Below are 23,254 nucleotides of genomic sequence, written 5' to 3'. Positions count from 1 at the left end.
CATACAGCTATGCTGTTTTCCCTTGCTGGTGTCTGTGACTGTGCAACATTAGCACTTCATGAAGGCATTTAAATAAATTAGTCAAACTTTTAAAAAACAATGGACAAAGGAGGAAATAATTCAGGAGCACATGGATAAGGAAGGGATCAGGAATCCCCTGCAGCAGCAGAATGACAGATTTTTCAGCTGCAGTAATCAAGTACTCCTAAGCAGTAATTTGCTTGCTGCTCCCAAGACACTGCTCAAGGAATTATTATCACTCTGAAACTGTGACTTCATCTATACAGCTGGTAGCAAAGATTATAATGTCATCAGTGAAAGAGTAGGAGATTCATACAAATCCAACTTGGTGGCCTGGAAGCCACTGTGCTTCTGCCATGGGCAGGGATCACTAGGACACAATATTTAGTTCTCTGTCTTCACAAATCATTTTCATTTGTTAAGACCAAATGTGCAAGAAATCTCATGCCCTCCACTTCCACATGGGAAAAAATCACCCAGTTCCAGGGGAAGAATGAAATCTCCTCTCAACTTACACTGTGATTGTCAGGAGACAAACTGTTTCATCTATTAATTCTTTGGCACATGAGGATTGTGCAGATAGCAAGGTGCAGATGCCTCCTGGCAAACACCAAGGTACCAGAAGAAATATGCTGTAGCTCCTCCAAGAAGGAGCAACATATGTACACCTCTCTTCCCAGTTAGCCAATTAAAACTAGCAAACTGCAAAATTCCTGGGTGGACTGGGGACCACACAAACTAGTCCTGTGCAGACTGTATTCCTGGCAAAGCTGGCGAGTCAGCTGGGCCACAAACTCAATGTCCATGGATTCTGGTGAGTGAGATGCTAAAATAATGCACATTCAGCTTCCTTCAGCCTGTAGGCTTGGTCCTACAGGTATCTGCCAGACTCAGTGCTGTGTGTAGCCACCATCGTGCTGAGAACAGAATCCTCAGCAGCAGCGGTAGTGAAGGATCAGGCCAGTGGATCAGAGTGACTGTGACACCAAAGGAGCGTTAGGGGGACCATTACCACAAAGGCATATAAAGATGTACTTTGGAAAAAAATGCTGCTGTACTTACTGGTCTGCCATGAATGCTTTCATAATACAGCAAAGCTTTTTGAAGAGACACCTTTTCAGCTGCTATCTGATCTCTTGTCATGTCCTGTGAAATGTGGCACAGACAGAGGAAGGGAAAAAAAAAAAAAAAGTCAGATTCCTGGACTCAAACAATATTGATTTGTGGCCTAACCAAAGTCATGTCATTTATCATCAATGTTTTCACAACTCTCTCTGCCTTCCAGTCCTCTTCTCCCAGCCCTATGCACAATGCAGGCAGATTAAAACTATGTAACTTTTGCATATGAAGGTATTTTATATACATAAGGGGAATTTATCGATTATCAGCGTGCTTTGAAAATACAATGGTGTGCAACTTGTAATGATAGTGGCTCTCCTCCAGCTAAGATCCAAAGTGTAAATTCTACAACAAAACATGTTCTCTCTATTTCTCCAAATATGAGACAAGCTCCAGTACCTATAGCAAAGCTTTTCATTTCTGCTTTGACTGACACAAACACACTTTACAAGAACTTAAGTACAGTCAGACCACCTCCTGCCAATTCTCCTGTGGAGTGAAAAGCTCTGGCAGACAGGCTGAGGGAACCAAGCCAAAAAAAAAGGGCAGACAGTTGGAAAAGACTTCCCTAATTAAGTTAGCCAGAGTTCCCCCACTGAATTTGCCTGACACTGAGCCTTCTCTCCCTATCACAGCAGCAAATACTATCACAGGCCCTCTCTAAATGGCCTGGCTGTGGATTCTTGCTACTGTCAGAAAATAGCCAAAGCACACACTGTGTGTATCTCCTCCTTCTTCTGCAGATCTAGTTAACAAAGATAATGCTGTCTGCCCCTCTCTCATGAAGCGCTGCAAAATTTAGATGTCAGCAGACTCCAGGACTTCCCTTACAAGGCTGCCCAAACCTCAGGAATTAGCAACATGAGACACAAAGACCTCCATACTGATAACCCTCAGAGATTACAGCAGCTAACAGAGCTCCATGTGAAACTCTGAAGAGCAGCTATAAAATGCCCTGAGAGAAGTGCATTCAGCTTTGGAGTGAACTGGAAGAAAACAGATGTCCCAGTCTCCAGAATTACTGGAAGACCCAGAACTTGACAAAAGGCTTTGGACGTAACAACAGAAATAGCCAAACATTGGGCAGGAAATACTGCAATAACTCAGAAATGTTACTTGGACTATATAAGTCTCAGAAAAAGAACACACAATGACATTCAATAGAAATCAAGCTCTGGAAAAAATAATCAGATACTAAAGGCAGAGGGAAAGAAACTAAAGCAAGTGAGCCAGAAGCAAAGGTTGTAGACTTTGTGACAAAATGTAGAGGATCACAGGGCTTTCACAAGTGATTGTGCAGCCATGAGTTACCTACTTAAAGGCCTAAATCTGATCTCTCTACATTACTAGAGATACCTTAATATCTTCAGGTCGGTTTGTCTCTGTTCGTTTTTCTTGAAGCTTCTTCTGGATAGAATCAAGGGTTGCTTCCACGGCAGGTTTGGCAGATTTATCTGACAGGTCTTGTTTCTTGTCGTCGTCCTTTTCAAGCTGAGAACCAAAGCTCTTGGGGAGCGTGTTGCTCCGCTGACGCACAACAGGGCCAAGGTCTTCTTCTGATATCTTCAGTTTTGACTCTAAACAGGGACATTTGGGACAAGATTAATAATTTTTCTTTTTTAAAACGTGACAGGATTGCTGCCTAACATCAAACTTAAATGAGGCAGAGTCCAGCTACCCCCCAGTGGTGCACCAGTGGTGGCTGCTCACCTTTAAGTTGTTTTCGGAATTTGGCCAAATCATTTGTCCATTTAAGCACTTCAGGGTTGGCTGCTTTGTCACTGTGGGAAGGCTGGGAAGAAAGGACAGACATGCTGAACCTCTGTTATACCAACAGGTAAGACCCACTGAAACAAATGCGTGTCACAGAAAGAAGTGCACCAGAATTTGGAACCAGAATAGAGCGCAGGCATTGGCCTCTGACTGGCACCTCCGTATCTGACTAGCTCATTTCTGACCTTGCTTTATTTGCTTCTGCCTGTAACAACATTATCTCTTAGGGGTATAATGAGATTTATTTTCTTTTTAGAAAACACAACTTTTTTGGTGGCAAACACTGATTTGTAGGAGTGGCTCAGAGGCCAGATGCACACTGGAATCCTTGTGCCTATTGTTTTGTAACAAGAGGGCACTTCCAAAATAGAGGAAGCCTAGCATGAACAGTTTGAGAAGTGTTAGGGTACACATATTCACACCAAAGGCTGCCTTACACTCAAAGACACCAAAATAAACCAAATGCTAGGCTACAAGAAGCTCTCAGCATTTCTTCCAGCCTTTTCTACTGCAGGCAAGATACTTCCAGTACAATCCTTTGCAGTTTAGACCACCAGCAAAGATGCACAAATAGAAAGCTTTAGTTCCTTAAAAAGCTTTCTGTGCACTGGAAAAGCATGTCAGGAATAATCAGAGTTCAGTGTGTTGTTACTGCTCAGCAATAACTTGTGGTTCCTTAGAAAGTAGGAAAAGTGGCTTCATCCTGGCTCAAACCAGGACAGGAGTAAAGGCAGCTGCTCTCTCTCTGCAATGTGCTGGTGCAATGGGATTAGCATCATGCAAAAGAGATGTGCAACTGTGCTTCCCAGAAACTGAACTTGGATAAATAAACAATCAGAAGTTTAATACAGCTCTTCCTACACACTCAGTGTGTGCTTTTGGCACACTGTCTAAAGCAGTGATCAAATACCTTTAAGTTTATTGGGCTCTCTCTTGTGCTGCACTGATAGCACTGTAATGTGTGGGAAGGTAATTTGCTTGGTACGGATGCACATTTTCTATTTTTGGGGGGAGCAGCTTTCTTCTTGTATTTTTTTTTTATTTTTCCTTATGAAAGCTTTCAAACCCTCTCTGTGTTTGACAGACTTCCCCAATGTCCCTTCACTTTGTTTCTAATGCATACCTCTCCAAATAAATAATTTACTCCTAAAGACTCACTCTGTATTTCCTCTCCTCTTCGAATTTGTCCTCAAATCTCCTGATCTTTTTTTTCAGTCCCTGGATCCTCCGGGTGAGTTGCGCTGGGGTAAGGTCCTCTCTGTCATCTTCATAGGATCCCAAAGATGAACTTCGCCTCCTACAAAGAGCAGAAATTGCAGGAGGAGCTTATCCAAACAGCCACACCACATTCTCATGCAGAAAAGGACAATTAAACTTTGTGTAAATAACGGAAAATCCCACAGAAGTGAGAAAGCTATGTTGCTACTCGGTAAGGACAGACAGAAGATGCTGTAAGAGCCTCCTTCAGCAACTGCAACTCTGTAGAATTAAGAAACACAAAAATGACTAGTTGCCAAAAACTTTTCTAAAAATATCAGTTTCCCATCAGTAGGAACAGAAAGCCAAGACAGTAAAGCTATCTGGCATACATGATCCAGAGATGTTGCTTCATGCAACTGTGCAAGCCAGCCTTTACAGCTGGGTGCAAGAATCAGCACAGGCAAATCACAACCCACCTCATGAATGAGTGAGAATTGGGAGGGGAAGGAGGCACTTCTGTATCATCCAGGTACTGTTGGCTCTGTCCATAGGCATAGAAGCGAGGGGACAGCATTGGATCACTGTCCTCATCCAGAAGCTGCCGTATCAAGCGACCGGCCTGTGGGGAAAGGCGAGCCTCATCTGAGTCTAAGCCGTCTCGCTGCCATGAGGAAAGAGCAGGGATGGGCTCTGGGAACAGCAAAACAAAGGCTGGTTTTATTGTTTTTGCTTTACATGTACAACAGACTCCAGGCAATTTTTCTAAAGAACTCTGACCCATTTGTCCTGGACAGCAATTCCTTGTCACCAGGCATTCTCTAGGTCATTACTTGCATATGCCCAGTGTGCAAAGCCACGCAAAGCACTGCCTGGACACAGTGGGTACTCTACAGAGACATAAATAATCCCCTAGGTGCAACAGAAAACTGGTACTTTGAGGAAAAAGTTATGCTCGACAAGAGAGAACTATTGGCACCTCGCAGTATAAAGGAGACAGTTGGATTACAGGAGGATTTTTTTCAGTTTCAGGATGTATGAATGTTGTAAATGAAGAGTGTATCAATTGTCCTCCCATAGCCTTCAGCACTCCAATATGACCCTGCCACCTGCTATTAGAAATTCAAAGAGTAAGAGTAAGCTTAGGTTCTTCTAGTCTGCAAGGAAAAGCTGTCTCACATTACTACCTGTTCCACAGGCTGCCTAGCCTGTAAATTAACAGTGATGGTAAAATGGTCCAGTTTCCCTCTTTTATCTTTCACATGCAATCCTGCAGCTTACCAGCGCAGTAGAAAAGCGAGGAATCTTTCAATTCCTTGGACAATCTAACCAGCTTGAAGTAACAGCAATGTTCTACAGGGAGTTGGTGGAGTAGGAGAATGGGAAACCCAGCTTAGCATTGCTTATTAGCATAGTGGAGCCCACAGAAACCAATTGCCTCCATCTTGTGATCACTCCTTCCAGATGCCATAAAGAGTCTAAGGTTTTGTGTTCAGATAGTTTACTAAGCTGATTTGCATGCTCCTACTTAGCATCACAGGATTACACAGTTTAAGAGCCAGGATTTAAACCTATAAATCTAACAAATAGTTCTAGAGTCAAGTAACAAAACAAAGACCTTATAGAAAGTTCCCAGTATAGTTGCAGAGCTATGGACTTGTTACTTCCTGTGCCTAGTGCATCCACCCTTTCATGAAGATAAGGGGCTTTCGACATCATACATTTTAAAATAAAAAGCAGTATTTCCTTTTGCTGAATAAACTTAACATTTTCATAGCTCAGAATGGATTGCATGAGGATTCCCTTACAGAACCCTTATGCTGTCTAATATTCCCCCCTCCATGTACAATTCAGATAGCACAAGATCATCCACAATTCAGTCATGATGGGCTTGGTGGTATTTTCCCTGTACGCAGCATCAAACGATGCTCTCCTCTTTCCTCCTTTCTTAGCACGTGAATATAAATGGCACACCTCTGCTTAGGGGTTGGTGCTGCATGCAAACTGATGTGCTGCTCTGAAAGGGATGGCTGGAGGTTTTTGCAGAAGAGCCTCTTGCGGGTGTTGTGGTAAGAGCAGCACAGACAAGCCTGGCTTGCAGAGGCTACTTTGATGAGGTGTGCAAGTCCCAAGTGTATGTAGGCTGTTTTGCCATGGATTGGAAAGCTTATGCAGCCTGTGCTTCCCTCAGTTAAATTGCTGGAACAAGAGTTTTTTCTAAGCTGCATTCAACCTTGGCAGCTCTTAATACCTGAAATATTTTGCTCAAGGAATCTGGTAAGAAGGAAGGTGAAATGAAGGGCAAACTCTTCAGCCAAACTGCGACACTTTGGTGTCACACACTTTCATGAATCTCTCATGGTTTCAGGAAAGTCCTTGCAAGATCTCCTGTACTAAAATGAAGGCTAATAACACAAAAGGAATAAATTTGACACATGCATCTAGCAGGAATGAGTTTAACAGACACATATGATTCTTCCAGACATTGCTTACTTCCAAGCTTTGGAATACAGTCTCACCCTTGAAACAGAATTTGCTCTCAGAAATTGTTAAATCACACCCCCATGGGATTTTGTAGGTGGAATACATACAGAAGAAATCAGCAGCGTATATAGAAGTAACACCACATTAAGCTTCTAACATACCAGCTAACAAAACCATTATTAATCATGCATGATGCATGTGACTTTGTCCCAAGGTGGATTTTTATACCAGATAGCATGCAACATTCAGGGAATTGCAATGGCTCAAAGAGCCTCTGATCAACCCCAAAAGACAGCAAAGCACTTTATGCAAGCTAGTGGAGACTGAGGTATGCATACTCTGTTTTGTTGATTTCAAAGTACAGCCCAAAAATAGAAACTCACCTTCCAAAGGTGAAAATATTAAAAATGAGAAGGAAGAGAGTCATAAAAGGAAAAATAAAATTTGAAACTTGACAGAAGAAATGGCCACCATAGAAAATCAGCTGGTTTTAACCCTTGCTTCTGGGCGGCCTGACTCTTAGGGTAATTTGTTTCCCTTGCCGACTGTAAGTACTTAGAATAAAATAATCTAGTCTGGACACAAAATGGCTAGCCTTCCAGAAATTAACTAAGGAACATATTCAGGTATGTAGAATTATGAATTTTATCTACATCTGATCACAAAGTGGACCAAAGCTGTAGTCCAACTCTCTCTCATGCTGGCTGTGTGTCAGGCACTTCAGCTGGAAGCCCTGGAATTGCTGGATTGCACAAATACACAGGAACCCACTAAGGGTAAACTGCCACTGTTTCTGACAGTGCACAATCATTCAATTCCTGTTTAACAAAATACATAACATCTTTTGTTATTCATTTATCCAAGATAGCTATCAAAATGTTCAGCCTTTTCTGTAGGCAGCTGAATTTCTGGACTTGATGGTTCAGGGTTGAATTATTTGCTGTCATGATTAAAGTTGTCACTCTTTTCCCTTTCTGCTAATTTCAAAGTAATATCTCAGTAAAAAATGTAAATGTTTCACCTTTTCTTTGCCATTGACTTAGCAGACCAGTTACCCTTATTTATTTTCTGTCTTAAACAGATCTCTCTTGCTCAGAGAAAACTCAGCTTTCTACCCATCTCCCCATTCCTTCCATGTCATACTTTTTTCTCCATTTTCCATAGTGACAATCTTTCATGATGAAAAAAATTTCTATTTCTTGGTCAGATTCTCTATGTATTTCTTTTAGGTATGCCTTTTCTAATTTGTCACAGAAGTAGTGAAACACTCTGGCATTGAGCCTGCAGTCCATTCAAAGTGCTGTGCTCCCTCTCAAAAACCCACAACCAGCTCATCTTTGAACAAAGCTGTCAGCCATCTGCCAGGTGTTGCTCTGCAGAACTCTGTAGGCACACACATGCCTATGGCAATACAACCTCTCTGCCAACCTGACACATAGAGGGGTGGAGATATTAATAAACCTGTATCATGAAAGAAGGAAGAAAGATTAATTGTATAAAATTGGCATGTTACTAGAACTGTAGAATAGTTTTGGTTGGAAAAGACCTTTAAGATTGAGTCCAAGCGTTAACCTAATACTGCCAAGGCCATCACTAAACCATGTCCCTAAGTACCACACTGACACACCTTTTAAATACTTTCAGGAATGGTGACTCCACCACTTCCCTGGGCAGCCTGTTCCAGTGCCTGACAACCCTTTTGGTGAAGAAACTTCTTCTACTATCCAATATAAATCACCCCTGGCACAACTTGAGAACATTTCCTCTTCTGTTGCTGCTCGTCAGTTGCAACCTGTCTTGCTGACAAAGACTGACTTTTTAATAATCTTTTTTATCATATTGTATATTAGCCACAGGGCTACTGGGGGCTGCAGAGCCAACAGAGGGGTGCCCACACACACATCCCACCTGAGATGCAGCTGGCAAAATGCTGCCAGCATCTCCCATTTCCCTTTCTGAAGGCACAGAGGTGGTTTGTGCTGCTAACGCTGCTTTTACACACAACCACCTGACAAACCAAGGAGGCCAAATCTTAGCCACTGTAAAATGAAGTAGGTCTGGAGGGATTAAAAAGGCTAAACTAATTACAACACCTGAGGTCCCAGTATTAAATCCCACTTGAAGCACCCCAGAAGGCCCTCTCACAATGAAGTGAATAAAGCATTTAAATCCCCAGAACACTCACTAGTAACTCAGTAACAATCTATTTTACTCATCTTATAAATGTTTGAAAACATTGGTTGAATACATCAGAAGGTATTCTTCCTATGTAGATCAAAAAGAATAGCCCTAATGAAGCATTAACCCACCTTTTCAGTTAGTGAGATGACACATCTATCAGCTAGTAAGCCAACTTCATATTTCGTTTCACAGAATGTTAGGTGTTGGAAAGGACCTTGAAAGATCACCTAGTCCAACCCCCCTGCCAGAGCAGGGTCACCCAGAGCACATCACACAGGAAGGCGTCCAGGTGGGTTTTGAATGTCTCCAGCAAAGGAGACTCCACAACCTCTCTGGGCAGCCTGTTCCAGTGCTCCGTCACTCTCACAGTAAAGAAGTTTTTTCTGATGTTTACATGGAACCTCCTATGTTCCAGTTTGCACCTGTTGCCCCTTGTCCTATCACTGGACATCACTGAAAAAATCCTGATTCCCTCCTCCAGACACTTGCCCTTAACATATTTGTAAACACTGATGAGGTCGCCCCTCAGTCTCCTCTTCTCCAAGCTAAAGAGACCCAGCTCCCTCAGCCTTCCCTTATCAGGGACATGTTCCACTCTCTTAATCATCTTTGTGGCTCTGCGCTGGACTCTTTCAAGCAGTTCCCTGTCCTTCTTGAACTGAGGGGCCCAATATGTCACAACATGTCAAAATGAACAATGAAAAAATACATTTTTAAAATACTGGTGCTATGCAATAAAATCAGTAATGATGCAATTAGTCTTTTCTACACACAGTAGTAAAAATGCACTGTGTCATTGCATTTTGATTTCTTATGCTAAACAGTGTTACACAGAAATACACTGTCCACTAAGTCCACAGTGTTGAAAAAAAGAAATACAAATCTAGCTTCCCTGTTGCTATACTCTTTAGCTGTCTTTGCATTACCCTGGTCTGCTTTTTTTTTTTTCCTGTTTTTGTTTTGTTTTGTTTTTGTTTTAATGTGAAAGTATCAATTAAATCAGCATCAAAACTATTTGTAGATCAGCTTCACCTTCAGGGTCTCAGTGCTGCAACACTTGAGTTCTCAACACTGAGAACTCAAATTATGTTTTAAACTTCTGCTTTTATTTATTTTTTAAGCTTGAATGTTTGCAGAAAAATGTCGGCTAGTGGTCTCATAAGCACTTGTTATTGCAAGCTCTGCTTGAAATCTCATCTACAGGACTATTTTTTCTTTTAAAAACCAAAACATCAGTAATGCAGGAGATGTAGGCAGCAATCACACGCATTGTATCGATTTACTGAACTGCCAGTTCAACTCCAAGCTGCTGACAGGGCCAGCCGCTGTTATGGAGAGCAACATACTTCCAGATTTTCCTTGAGGGCAGGATAGCAAGTTCTGGGCTTGAATTAGAAACATTTGGTAAGAAATCTGCACAATAGTGCTGAGCTGTGAGAGAACACTCTGTCCTCCCTGCTCATAGCACTCAATTCCACCGTAATCCAAAACAATTAAAAAGCTTTGCTAGGAAATAGCTCTGAAAATGCTTGCTTGGAAGTCGTCTCAGCTGGCACCGACTGATTGCCTAGGCAGGCAAGCCTCACAGTCAGGCAACCCAGTTCAGAGAGACAGCTCAGATCACACCCAAGAATAAAGAGAATAAAACTATTTGATTTGCATTTGCCAAAGGCACACCAGTAAAATACTTCTCTTGGACCATGGAAAATGGATGTAGGCTAAGTGTTCAGCCTGACGATTACTACACATATGCCCTTATATGTAGTGGGCAAGGGGGATGCAGAAAGGAGGCACCTGGCACAGTGAGTGCCTATGCACTGGAGGAAGCAGGAAGCAAATTTCTCCATCCTCTCTCTGCTTAGCTCTAGGTGAAGGGAACATACCCTGGAGAAGTACAGGAAATCTCTCCTCAGGTTTGACTGCAGTGAACCTTAAAAAATTATCTGATAAAAATTACTTCTAGCATAACATAAATGGTGGGGAGGGGGGGGAGGAGGGGGTCTGCCAGCAGTTATTACAGTTCTGTGCCCTTTAGAGAGGGTTTTAAAGGCAGGTCTGGTCTTAACATGGTAGAAAGGCTGCCTGAGTGACAAGTCAAAGCTAGTCAATGGACAAGGTTGCTTTGTGTAATTTTGTGCCCATTCTTCAAGGTCCTTTCCTAACATTTGACTGGAGGCAGTGACAGCTACAGCTGAAGGCAGCCCCTCAAGCTGTAATTGTTCTCACGAGCAATCTGTGAAAGGCCTGACAGCAGCTCTGGTCACTAGATGCTCTGTACTTCCTGCAGTATGATACAGAGCACCGTGCCTCCCAAAAGTCGTCTCAACTATGTTCTGGAAGAATGGGTAATTTCCTGAGAAATGGGCCTACCAAATTTGCTAGAGCAAAGCAATAACTAACTTGGTGTTACTGCATTTGGAGGCACAGTCCTTTCCCTTTTCACTGGGAATGCAACTGGAGCTGCCAACTGGAGCTGGAAGAGATGTGTGAAACTTTGAGTGACACAAGCTGGCAGGGGAAGGGAGGATGCCCTGGCTGCTAGAGCTGTGGGTGAGTGGTAGAACCCTGCCTTGCTTAGCCAGTCTCAATGATAGACTCTGCCATCAGCTGCCGAAGCAGTGGAGAGTTGATGTTAACATCTTCCCCTTCCTGGCTGCTCAGAGCTTGGTTTCACATCCACAGCTAGGAAAGACTCGTTTTTTCCTTGCCGAGACACAGAAGGCACCATTTTGTTGCTCTTTCATTTGCACTAAGAAAATGGTGATTCTGGAAGGCAAGTATTGTAGATGACATCTCTCTCACCCCAGACAGCTGATTCTTTTGCAACTGCCCACCTCCTCCCCTTGTGAAATAGATGTGAACAGAACAGAGGAAGGAAGAATCAGAGAGAAACACTCTTCAAGCACAGTCACATGTGCTCATAATCCTGTTTGCAGGGCAAGCGAGCTAGAATCCAAACATAACAGCATGCCTACGAAGAGGGAGTTGTACCAAAGGTGCAACTTGTTTCATATGATGGGAAAGCCTCTGGCAGACAGAAGAGAGCTGTGTTCTCCCCTTCGTGCACTCACGTGACTCCCAGGAAGAAAAAAAGATCATTACTTCCAAAGGTTCACATCACAGCTGAAGCCACACATCACCTCTGAGAACACAGACATGCTCATCCTGGCTTTAGACCCTGCAGGGCAGTGCTAATTAGCATCTCAGCAAACCCATAAGGCAGACAAGGCCTCCTGAGAGCCCTGCCATGGCACTTTGATCAGCCATGCTGCATGTGTGGTGATACCACCCAGGGAATCTCTGCCTCGCAAGCAAGTGGAGAAATTCTCTCCCATGCTTCGTGACTAGTTCCTGGCTGAATCAAAGGCAGCCACGACTGCTATTTTTTTTACTCATGTCGTAAGTGTCATAACTACCTCCCTCCTACAGAGGAAGGCAAAATATACTAGGTCACGTACACTGTGGAGGCAGGAGCATAGAATTTTAACTTCTTAGTATTTCTCAGAGATAGTTTTTTTAGAGCAATAAATTATTTACATATTTTCCCTCTCTTGCTTTATTAAAATACCATACACGCATTTTCCTGTTTCTTCCCTGTCAAAGCCTCTCCTTCACTCCTAAGACACGAACTAACAGAGGAATTTTTGCTTATACACAGGGACATTCTCAGCAATTGGAAAAGGGTATGATCCCAGAGGAGCGGGATGCCTTCAGTTCATCTCAATTTCAACTGAAACTGAGGTTTGTGGCACCCACAGAATTCCCCCAGATTTCCACTCTTATATGTGAGCAGGTGTAAACAGCCAACCAAGCATGCACTCTGGAGATGAGAGCTAAGCAACAGAAGTAAAAGAATTTAAACCACATGCAGTTTAACACTGCTATTTCAGCTGGTCATCAGAATTTTTTGACAGCACACATTGAAAAAAAAAAATCTGTTTGTAAGAGCCATCAAAAGACAAGACTAGAAGATAAGCCTTTTTTTCCAGCTGTACCTTTCAGATCCAAATGACTATTTCCAAACAGAGACTGAAGTGGAAGAAAACGGAGAAAGAAGGCAGCTCCTTTCAACTGTGAAATACCGAGTTTAAGTGTGAGGCAATCTAGCTTGATACCTGAGTGATCAGCTACCAAAAAATCAGTTATCCTGAAATGCTCAGGGACTTAGCAATACTAAACATACTAAACAGCACAAATAAGTAATGTCAAGAATAAAACAATGAATTTTCTTCCTCTAAGTATTTTGCCTCCAGTTTCTCCAAACTTTCAGTTCCACACTCAGGACAAAAATTCTTTCCTGTTATTTCTGGCATGGGAACATGATCGCATAGAGAAACATCCAGCCCACTCAGGTTTCCCTCTTTCTCGTTTCACTCGTACGACCGAGCCATTACACAATCCTACCTTCCCAGTTGTCATCACACAGCGCTGTCAAATCCAGCCGAGGCACTTCTGACACAAAGCTGTTTTCCTGATCATCAGCATCTTGATTTCTTTGTAACTTGTTTTCAGGAATGCTTGGATGCTCTTGAATCTTCATACTTGAAGTCAGCTATATTCCCATCCACACACAGAAATGAGAAACAAAGAAAGAAAAAAAATGTTTCAGGAAAGAAAGGAGGAAAAAAACCCAACCCCTGCTATCACAGTAGCAGTAAGCTCATGCCTTTAGCTAAAAAGATCCAAACAAACAGATCCTGACATTTCCATCTCCAAATCCAAATCCCCTGCTCAGCGACCCCTACGTACTAATTGCTCACTCACTCCAGTAAAAACATCCGTCCATTTGCCTTCTTCAAATTTTTCCTTCTTTAGAAAGCTACTGCAAGCTCCTAAGACTGCCTGCCCTGACAACTGCATGCAGCTGAAAAAGCCTCCAGTCATCAATGGGGATGAAAAAGGAGGAGGAGAGGAGGGAGGAAAGCAGGGAGAAAGGCAGAGAGAGGGTGCAGTTGCATACACTTCTTACAAGAGTGCAACTTGGAGCAACAACAAAAATGCTGCTGCTGTTTCAAGGCTGTAGGAATATGGTATCTTCTAAAAAGCAGGCACTGGAGCTCCTGAGGTAGCAGCCGCAGACAGCAAGCAGTGCAGGCTACACACATGAATGTTCTCATGCAGGCTGTGCTGGCTCAGATCAATTAGTGCCAGCTAAGCCGTGCTGGCTGCACATTCCCTGATTTCCTGTGGTTGTTTTCTAGCTGGGCGTGGGGAGAGCAGAACTATTTATGGAGGAGCTCTGGGTATTAAAGCGGTGTTGCGCAAATCCAAATGGCAGTGGGGTTTGGCATCTCAGCTGTAAGCAGCGTGGACTCTGGGAAAAAGCCAAAAAATGCACACAAGCATCCAATGACGGAGGGGGGAAAAAAAAAGAGAAGAAAAAAAAAAAAGGCAGAATGCTGTCAAGTAAATGATTCATCATTTAGCACTACCTTGAAGCAACTGCTGTTTGTCTCACCACTATTCAACCCGGCACATACCACACGTCGTGTGCATTTATGCAAAAATCGCTGCCATCCCCACAACCCAGATACACAGTGTGTGTGTCTGTCATAGTGCTTGATGACACAAGCAGTTTTGTCACTCTACAATAAATGAGCTGTAATGCCTCACTGAGGGCAGTAGGGAAAAGGAAGTCAAGGAAGTATAGAGCATGTATATAAACACAGTGTGGTATGTATAAAGCCACCAACAAACACCGAGCTATCTGAATTGACAGCATTACATTACTACATAAACTATTTAATCTTGGTAAGGACAGCTTAGTTGTAATTCTCTCAAATAGAGTCTAGCAGGTAGTCAACATGCAGATTTCCCCTCCTGTGAGTATTTTGATAATCTAGTTAGCAATCTGCATACGCTGATGTGTGAAGAAAGCAAGCCTAAAGAAAATAAGTGGTACATTCGAAAATATTTTACTTGCAATGATTCTATGATTCTAAGCATGGCCAAACTGTACTAACTGTATATCCTCAATATATCCTCCGTACATGCCACTAAGGCACATTTAATTTTTTTCATCTGCATAAAGCTAATGATGTGTTTGGTTTTTTTCCTCTTTGAGCACAGAAAAACAAGTAAGCTTCATGTACAGAGGGAAAAAATCTGCCTAGTAGATAAATCATATGAGTAAATGTTTTTATCTAGATTCAATGCCATGAATCCCTGCAACTAGACAGGGTGCTAGGGAATTTCATCTAGGCTCCCTTTCCAATGAAAGGGCGAACCAGATGATCTTTCAAGGTCCCTTCCAACCTGTGCTGTTTTATGATTCTAAAAACCTGGGTGATGAACATCCTGGTATCTATAAAAAGTATTCTACATTGTATTTGTATAAGGTTTGTATTTCCTTTTAATGTCAATAAAGCATGTTTTTGAAACACTGTAACAAAAGCAAACACTAGATGACAGTTTGCCAAGCACTAATAACTCGTACAGCTTGACACTAAATCTGATTATAAACGTGTTTACTGTGAGAGCTGTACATGGAAAAATGCTAATTCACCATTTAATATCTTTTAAGCTGCTTCCAGATTCAGAGGACTTAAATTAAAGTCCAGTAACAAATTACTTGCCAAGATGAAAATAGTCAGTGTACATCACAAACAGAAAGACTGGTCAGTGGCCAGAAACAGGCAGCCTTCTACATGCACTAAAGAACAAACTGTACCAGTTGATAAACTGCATTTAAATTGCCAGTACCAATACTGTAAGGCTTAAAGAAGTTTCAAAATAGGTTGCTATTTTTAATAACATCGAGAAATGTGGAGAAACTCACCTAGATCTTAAGGGAGCAACCTGAAAACACCATCTCACTACCACCACTGACACTAATTACAGTTGTGTCTTTCTATGAAGAGTGTACAATTGTCTGACTTATTAAGACTCTTAAAAGGTATCTGAAGCAGGTATCACAGCACTTCACAGATGGGTAAACATTTCCATTATAGATACATTACAAAGATCATATACATGTCTTCTTCCTTCTAATATCACTTCAGTTGTTGGAAATATTTAAAAGCTGCTTAAAAAGCAGACCTGTGCTGTGCCTGCAGCTAGTCACTCTCCTTTCCTTGCTCACTGATGTAGCCTCTAATGCCATGAATAAATTACTAGGGGTCCTGAAGAAAAATGGTGGTGCAAACCCAGGAGAATCAAGAAAGCAGATGTTTCACCTTCTTTGTGTGAATGCTCCGAACACACAGAGTGGTAGATAATTCAGTATTCCCATGACTTATTTTCCTATCTGATTTCCTGATGCCACCAGCTGCCAACCTCCAGGACAAAAATCAAGTAAGGGAGAACTATTGTGCTTTAGGTATGGATGTGCCACAATTTCTTAAAAAGCAAAGGGGCAGCAAGTCGATGATCTCCATAACTGTTTGCAGTCACAGAGCGCTGCAGATATTACATAATTTACCACAAAAAGATCTTGAAAATAGGCACCTGAGTTCTGCTTTTTAGAAGCTGCTTTTGCATTAATTCTTTGCAGGTACCAGTAACTATAGATCTAAGAAACTTGGGGAGATAAGTCAGCTGCTTTCATTCTCCCTGCTTTAAAGGAGATTCAGCATAAAGAGTAGCTAAAGCAGCTAGAAATAAACTGCAACGGAAAGATCTTTGAATTCCAATTAGAAAGTTGCATTCAGTTTGATTACATGTGGATTCAAACAAATTTTATTTAAAAGGCTTCCCTCCCCTACATCCCATCATCCATTACAACCCCAAGCAGGAGGCATCCTTAAGCACCTCTTGGTAATACAAGCTGATGCAAGAATGTGGCCACTGTGCTGCCTGACTCCTGAGTCATGCCAATCCCCTTCTGCTGTGTTGGTCTGAATCTTTAAGATTCTTCCTTTATCAAAACCTGGGTACTAGAAACCCACATTTTTCAAATCACAGTCTACATTCTGGATCTTAGCTACTTCCAAGGGCAAATTATGAAGGCATCAAAAGCACTGAACATTCTTTCAGAACATGTGTTTCAAGGTATTTTTACTGCCTCATGGAGACTGGAGTCTGCACAACTGGTAGCTATGCCAAATTCTAAATTGTTTTCCTAGTATCTTCTGAATGGAAAGATGAGAAAGAGAGGAAGAGTAAGAAAGTCCCTGTCCCCTCCTCAACCTGAATGAGCTGTTTATTATGAAAGGCATGTCTTTAAGCTGCCCTAAGCAAAGGGCTTACAGGGGACAAGGAATGTAAAACTACCCTGCAGGAATGTAACATTTTCTTGACCTTGTAATTCCTATATAATACAATCTCTGGATTAAGGTTATGTCTTCTCCTGCAGTTAAAATTCTACATTTTAAAACTCTTCATAAGGAGAAGTTTATTTTAAGATTGTGATTTCATATTCAAATATACCTCCCCCAGATTACTTTAAAAGCTTAATGGGAGTAATGTGTGGCATGGTGATGACAGCACCTTCTCCACATGCAAGCTGGCATGGGAGGAACAAGGTGTTGCAAAATCCACTCCCCAGAAAACGTACCAGCTCATAAGCAAGTGCAGGATCATTGGGGATTACTGACACTCTGGGAGCAAAGCAGGAGATTCACCTAAGCCCAGTCAGAGCAGTGATCAAAGGCAGTACTGAACATCCCTTGCAGAGGTTACATGTTTTCAGTGTCCCATGAACCTCTGCAGCTACAACACAGCTGGTCAAAGCCTAAATGCCTTTACTGCTAGGTGGAAATAATACCTACCAGAAACAAAGTCTTTCAAACGCAATAAATGCATAGTGGCTTTTGCTTTTAAAAACATACAAGAGGAGGCCAGTTTGAAAATACTATCAGCCCTCAAGACAACTCCAGACAGACAAAGAAACCAGACACTGTTCACAGCTGTTTTACTGTGATCCTCTAAAATGGGTACACAACTGAGGGAGACATGCCTCAGGTAACTCTCCCTAGCATTTTAAATGCTTGGTTGTCTAGAGGAAGGAAGGAAAGCCAAAAGAACCAGTGACTGCAAAGGTGTTCACCTAACCAAATCCCAAACTTTGCTTTGCTGAACAGTTAAGATGAAAATCACCATAAAGCAAGTGCAGGAAGTAGGTGTTGAGCAGAAAGAGAAAGCCAGGGAAATAACTGTTGCCATCATCGTCACATGTCTCATCCTGACATCAATCCCAGTCACCAATCCTTAGAGAGACATGGGAGCTGATCCAGTTTTCTAGGACAAATGGATCACAGACACCTATGTTCAAAGACAAGAGGCCACGTCGGGAGATCATAAATAAAAAGACCAAATGATTTTAGAGAAATCAAGAGAGACTAGCTCATCTTACTACCCTGGGAAATAACCAATCACACAACCTGTTTGTAGTGATTAACAGGGGAGCTAGGTGCTACTTAAAACAAAGTGCTGACTTCTGTGACGCTTCCCTTTTTGACAAGGAGGGACCAAAGAGATTGAAGCAGATGCTTTCAGGCTCCTCTGCGGTTGAGAGGCTCCCTAAATTATGTAACTAAAAAGCAGAAGGAAGGGAAAGAAAAAGCAAATGCTAACCCTGTTTCTTTAGGAGAAACAAAATTTCACAGAACTATATGCCTAACTACTTGTTTCTCCTCAGTAAAAAGACCATATAGAGACCAGAAAATGAAAACACAAAACCCAAAAAATACCAACCTGAGAGTGCCTGACAAAAACCTCATCGTTTTCACTTTCTTTGCTACAAAAAACAAAAACAAACCAACATATTACAAATGCAAAACCAGACTTTTAACAAAAACAAGCAGGACTTCGGCAAACACAGGTTTTTCGATTCTTGCTACTGCTGCACACTTAATTCATTCAGTAAATGAAGGGACACTTTGGGCTGAAGCATTTCAGGCTGCTCAATTATGTATGTTGCTTCTTCTCAGGAGCTATTTGTTAAAAATATAATGTCATGTAATTTCAGTGCCCCAGTACTACTCTCCCAACAAACCTAACTGTGGAGAGAAATTGTCATTTCAGATGATCAGAGCAGGGCTGTACAGAAGAGTGAACCACAAAGAAAAAGGCTGGACTGCCAACCCAGAGACCTGGTGAGACAGGCCCTGCAGTCCCCTGTGTGGACTGCACTGGTTCAGGTGCTTCACAGCTGATTTCTTTTCAAGTCTGTGCCATCAGCATCTTTAGTGCCATTCCTAACAGGCTGGGAGAAGGTCTTGGTGGTATGTGCTGCTGGGAAAGAGCCCACACAAAATACGCAGTGGCTCTGTACAGTTCTACTTTGAAGCTAACAAGGTGGGTAATGCTGTTGTGGAGCATAACTAAATCTCTCCCTCATAAGTCTGTAGTGGAAGATCTCTTAGGTTGTACTACAACCAGAGGGAAAATAAAACATACAGGCATTGGGAAAAAAAACATAATTAAAGAATCACCTTTCTTCAGATAAAATTTCCATGTCATCAGGTCCTGTTCTGTCTATAGGCCTGGATGAGCTAAAGTTTTCCATACTCTGAAATACAGTAAATGTTAAAGCAGTAAGACACATAAAAGAAACAGATTCAAGTTGCAGGCCATTAGAAAGATTAAATAAAGAAATATCCAACAGGACTTCTAGAAACAAGACAGCAGAATACCGCCTGCTGCACATTTATAACAAAACAAAATCCACACTTGATTGCCCATAACCTGTAAATAACCCAACTGTTCGCTGCTTTGTCTCTTTCATCAGACAACCTCAAAATGTCTAACAATAATTCTGCATGGTACCTCAGGACTTTCCATTTTACAGACTGACAGCCTGAGCTTGAGAGCAATTCTGTGGCACGTACAAGTCCTGTACGAACAGGTACCAAAATCGACAGCAGGACTCCTAATAGTCATCCTAGAAAAATACTCCCCTTGTCAGCCAAACCTTTCCTTGGTTTCTTTTTAAATGGTCAGAAGAATGCAAAGGGACTGCCATATGCACAAAGGTAATGTTAAGTTGTGCTAGCAGGAATGCAGGGGAAGAAATACAACTGGTTATGACAACTTGTTCTGAAATTTGTTGTGACTTACATTAGAAACATTAACACTGTTGTCCTGTAACAGCTTAAGAAAGTACATGTGAAGACATGTCATGTTGTCACTTCAGGCACAGGTTCAGGAAGTATTCTAACTCTGTTTTTTGGGCAAGACCCTCTTAACTAGGGGGAAGTCAGTCAGCAGAATGGAGTGTGGTTTCTGCCCCAGCCCTGGGAATTGCATGCACAGGCTTCCTGGAGCAGCCACAGCACTCTCTCACCTGCTACAACTCCAGCCCCATAAGGTGGCACAGCTCAGTCATTCCAGCCTTGCTTAATGTGATTCATCAAGTCCTACTGGTGGATGGCTACCATGTCTCTCAGAACTGCAGTTACAAGATTTTAATGCTTTGTGGTTGGTTTGCTTGGGAGAGTAAGTGGAACTGACAGGTTTTCCACTGCTGACTTACGCTTTTCAGTCAGATGCAATTAGACAGCTAAGAGGAAAGCTTCCACACACTGTCCTACATACCCTTTCAGGCTTTCAAAAGCAGGAAGGCTCAGAAAATGGTGGCTAATAAGATACACCATCACAAACATGTTTACATGACAAAGGCCTACTAGTAAATGCTAGTGTGCAGGTTATGTCCTTTGATACTCCAAATAGGTAGTCTAATTTGTGTTATTATTTGACATGTAAAGATGTAGCCAAAAGAAAGCTAAACCACCACATATCCCGCTGGCAATCTCTGAAGTGAAAGTATTAAATAAGTGCAATCATGAAAACTTAAAAAGCAGCTTTTGCTCTTCAAAGAGACGAGCACCATGCTCTCTGCCAGCTGTTTCGTAACACTATTCCCGGCTGACAATCCCAGTGTGACACTTCCTCTAGCAAAGAAAGCATGAACCACACTGATGGTTATCTTGGTCACAGTGCTTTTTGAACAGGGCTAATCCATTTTATGTTCCTTTCAGTCTTTGTCTGTGAAAAGATCCAAAACTGAGAAGCAGGGCAAAATCCAGTGGACACAGCTAAGTTTGAGAATATTTCTTCTGGGCATGTTTTAAGACTTCATGAATGTTTTTCAGGTCCACAGCAAAAGTAGACACTTCTGTCAGTCTTTCCTTTCCCAAATCCTGAGTAAAATTCTCATTTACATTTAAACTGCTTTATACTCCACAGGTACAGAGAAGAGCTGCAGAAAAGTGTGTAAGCACCTGACCTTTCCCTATCTTTAAGTCCATTGCTACAAAGCAAAGTGAGACCATGTCTTCTCTCTGTGCTCTTTCATGAAGTATCACGAGAAGGTTCCTGAAAGAGCACTAAATCTAAGCACAGCCTACAATTTTTTTTGCATCTTGCCTTCTTTTTATCACAAAGAAAAGCCAAATCTGTTTCATCTAGAATCTCTGCACAGTGTAAGAGCATCAGATCATTGCAATTTTGTAGCCTAAACAAAATGAGTCCCAACACAATGTTACATTAAGAAGATACTCACAGCAGGCTCTAAAACTTAATCAAGAACTACTGAAGAAAATGCCCTGTAGTTTGGAAAGACAGCCTTTTCACACAGCTTTCACTGTAACTACTAAGCATGCAATGCATGCCTGTTGCCAGGCACCAGGATGCACAAGCAGTTCTACCTCTGCAAGCAGAACCTGCGATGAAGCACAGCACCGTTTCTCAACTGCTGACACTATAATCAGTGTCTGGTCCTGCTGAGAGGGTAGGAGGTTGCATCAGTTTTATTCTACAGCTTGTAAAAGCTGGCAAATTGTCTTCTACTGTGAAGGTCTCACATGAGTATGCTGGACAAATTCTACACTATTCCAGAATTTTAGGATGTTCAGTTGGTGTCATTTGCCTCCTCAGTAAAAGCTAGCTAACTTTTGGCTGACACACTCCAAAGTGTTTTGCAAATTGTAAACACTACAGTAACAGACTTTAGGGTGAAGGCATAAAACATCTTTGTTATCTCATTATCAAGAAGTCAGTTCTGATCTACGGTTTTAGAACTTAGAAGGAACATAAACTTGACCTGAACAGGTAAACCTCCATCTGAGGTTCCAACCTCTTTGCACAACTTTTGAAAGACTGAGAAAGAGACTTCCTTTTTTCTCTTTTCAAAATGCTTTGCTGAATTTAAAGGAAAAAACAAAAAAAGTTGTGGAAACAGAAAATTACTATGGATGGAGTAAGAGGATCATATCAGTAATAGGGCTTCTGAATTGCCTCATCACAAAGGTTTTAAGTGTGGGATCCAGTGTTCCACAAAGTCCAAAACAGCCATGTATTCCTGTATAAGCAAAAATGGCTACCAAAGGGAATCAGATGTCCATTGAATTAAAGAGAGACTTTTTCCCTCCCTGGTACTAGGCATGAAATAGCACAGCATGTTGGCTTACCACAGGACTGTCCTGGTTGTCATTAAGCTCTGAAAGCTTGGTGCTGGATTTCTGCCGTTTTGGTTTATTCCTTTCACTAAGATACGAGCTGTTGTCTTGTAATTTTTCTACTTCTTGAGCAGCTAGAATACAGTCTTCAAGATTGCTGAATCCAGAAGGAATGTTTTCCTTGTTGACGACTTCCCTAAAAAGGAAAGGGACATTACAAGAGGTTGCTTAAAGCACTCTCCCGCTACATTTATGGCAGCAATAGAGAAGCACAACATGCTGACTGGTGCAGTTCTGGCAACATCATCTACGCCCTACAAAACCAGTATCTCTGGTTCCTCCTACTGCAGAAAACACCACACACTGCGCATTACTAGATCCCATTGAGGAATGAAAGCCAGGTGTGCACCCCTCAGTTGAGGAAGCTGTGAGGATCAGTGTTTGAGACTTGATTCACTTCCCACTAAAACCAATGGAGAGAATCCCATTGACTTCACGTGGAAGATGGCTAGCTCCTGGCTGTGGTATTTGTGTAGAGAATACACAACATACTTTCCTTTGAGCCATGTGCTTTTAATTTAGAAAAGTGATTCACAACTGCAGTCCAAGGATCTCCTTTGGTGCATGACACCACATAATCGGCCCTCTTAATCATATTCTCAAACGTAAGCACAGGACTGTGGTGCTTTAGCCAAATGCTTGATTTCCTATTTGGGAAATACACAAAATAGAAAAGGGAATGTATCTGCAATGGCAACACAACTGCTAAGGCAGAGAACTGTCCTACTATGTTGGGAAGTGAATGGAACAGCTAGCTTTAAGCCATCAGCCAGAGGCTAAAGGCAGGCTGCTTACATTTGACATTGAAACTGAAATGTTTGCTAACTGTTCAACATGCAGCTGTCACATCCAGTGCTGTGTGATTCCAAAGCCTCCTTTCATGGACCACAGGAGAATTTATGCAGACTTGCACTGGTGTGACAAGAAACCAGGTACTCTGTAGTATCTGGACAGTGCCAGCATGATAAATTATTCAGATGAATAACGAAATGAGAAAGTTTCAGTGATTGTCTAGATTACAAATCTCTAGGTTTTGTTAGTGGAGGAGAGATACAAAGAGGTATTACAAATCTCTGATTAAA

General features: G+C 41.9%; 1 protein-coding gene across 15 annotated transcripts in view; it reads right to left on the bottom strand.

The window, feature by feature from the left end:
* Positions 1 to 23,254, bottom strand: part of FAM13A (family with sequence similarity 13 member A) — a 130,834-nt gene that overhangs the window by 13,470 nt on the left and 94,110 nt on the right. For 13 of the 15 annotated variants that reach the window (XR_007889429.1, XM_051618912.1, XM_051618911.1 and 10 more), the window contains 9 exons: positions 22,125 to 22,308; positions 19,149 to 19,225; positions 18,409 to 18,451; positions 13,180 to 13,327; positions 4,590 to 4,803; positions 4,072 to 4,210; positions 2,851 to 2,932; positions 2,497 to 2,717; positions 1,084 to 1,167 (listed from right to left, as the gene is read on the bottom strand). Coding sequence is in view for 14 of the 15 variants with exons in the window: in XM_051618912.1 (XP_051474872.1) it covers positions 1,084 to 1,167; positions 2,497 to 2,717; positions 2,851 to 2,932; positions 4,072 to 4,210; positions 4,590 to 4,803; positions 13,180 to 13,327; positions 18,409 to 18,451; positions 19,149 to 19,225; positions 22,125 to 22,308 (1,192 nt within the window). In the remaining variant the exon portion in view is untranslated. The remainder of the gene's footprint in view (positions 1 to 1,083; positions 1,168 to 2,496; positions 2,718 to 2,850; positions 2,933 to 4,071; positions 4,211 to 4,589; positions 4,804 to 13,179; positions 13,328 to 18,408; positions 18,452 to 19,148; positions 19,226 to 22,124; positions 22,309 to 23,254) is intronic. The other 2 variants (XM_051618916.1, XM_051618917.1) reach the window with 2 other exon arrangements.

This window comes from Apus apus, chromosome 4, assembly GCF_020740795.1.
Source record: "Apus apus isolate bApuApu2 chromosome 4, bApuApu2.pri.cur, whole genome shotgun sequence".
NCBI lineage: Eukaryota > Metazoa > Chordata > Aves > Apodiformes > Apodidae > Apus > Apus apus.
This window is presented reverse-complemented; position numbering and strand designations above follow the sequence as displayed.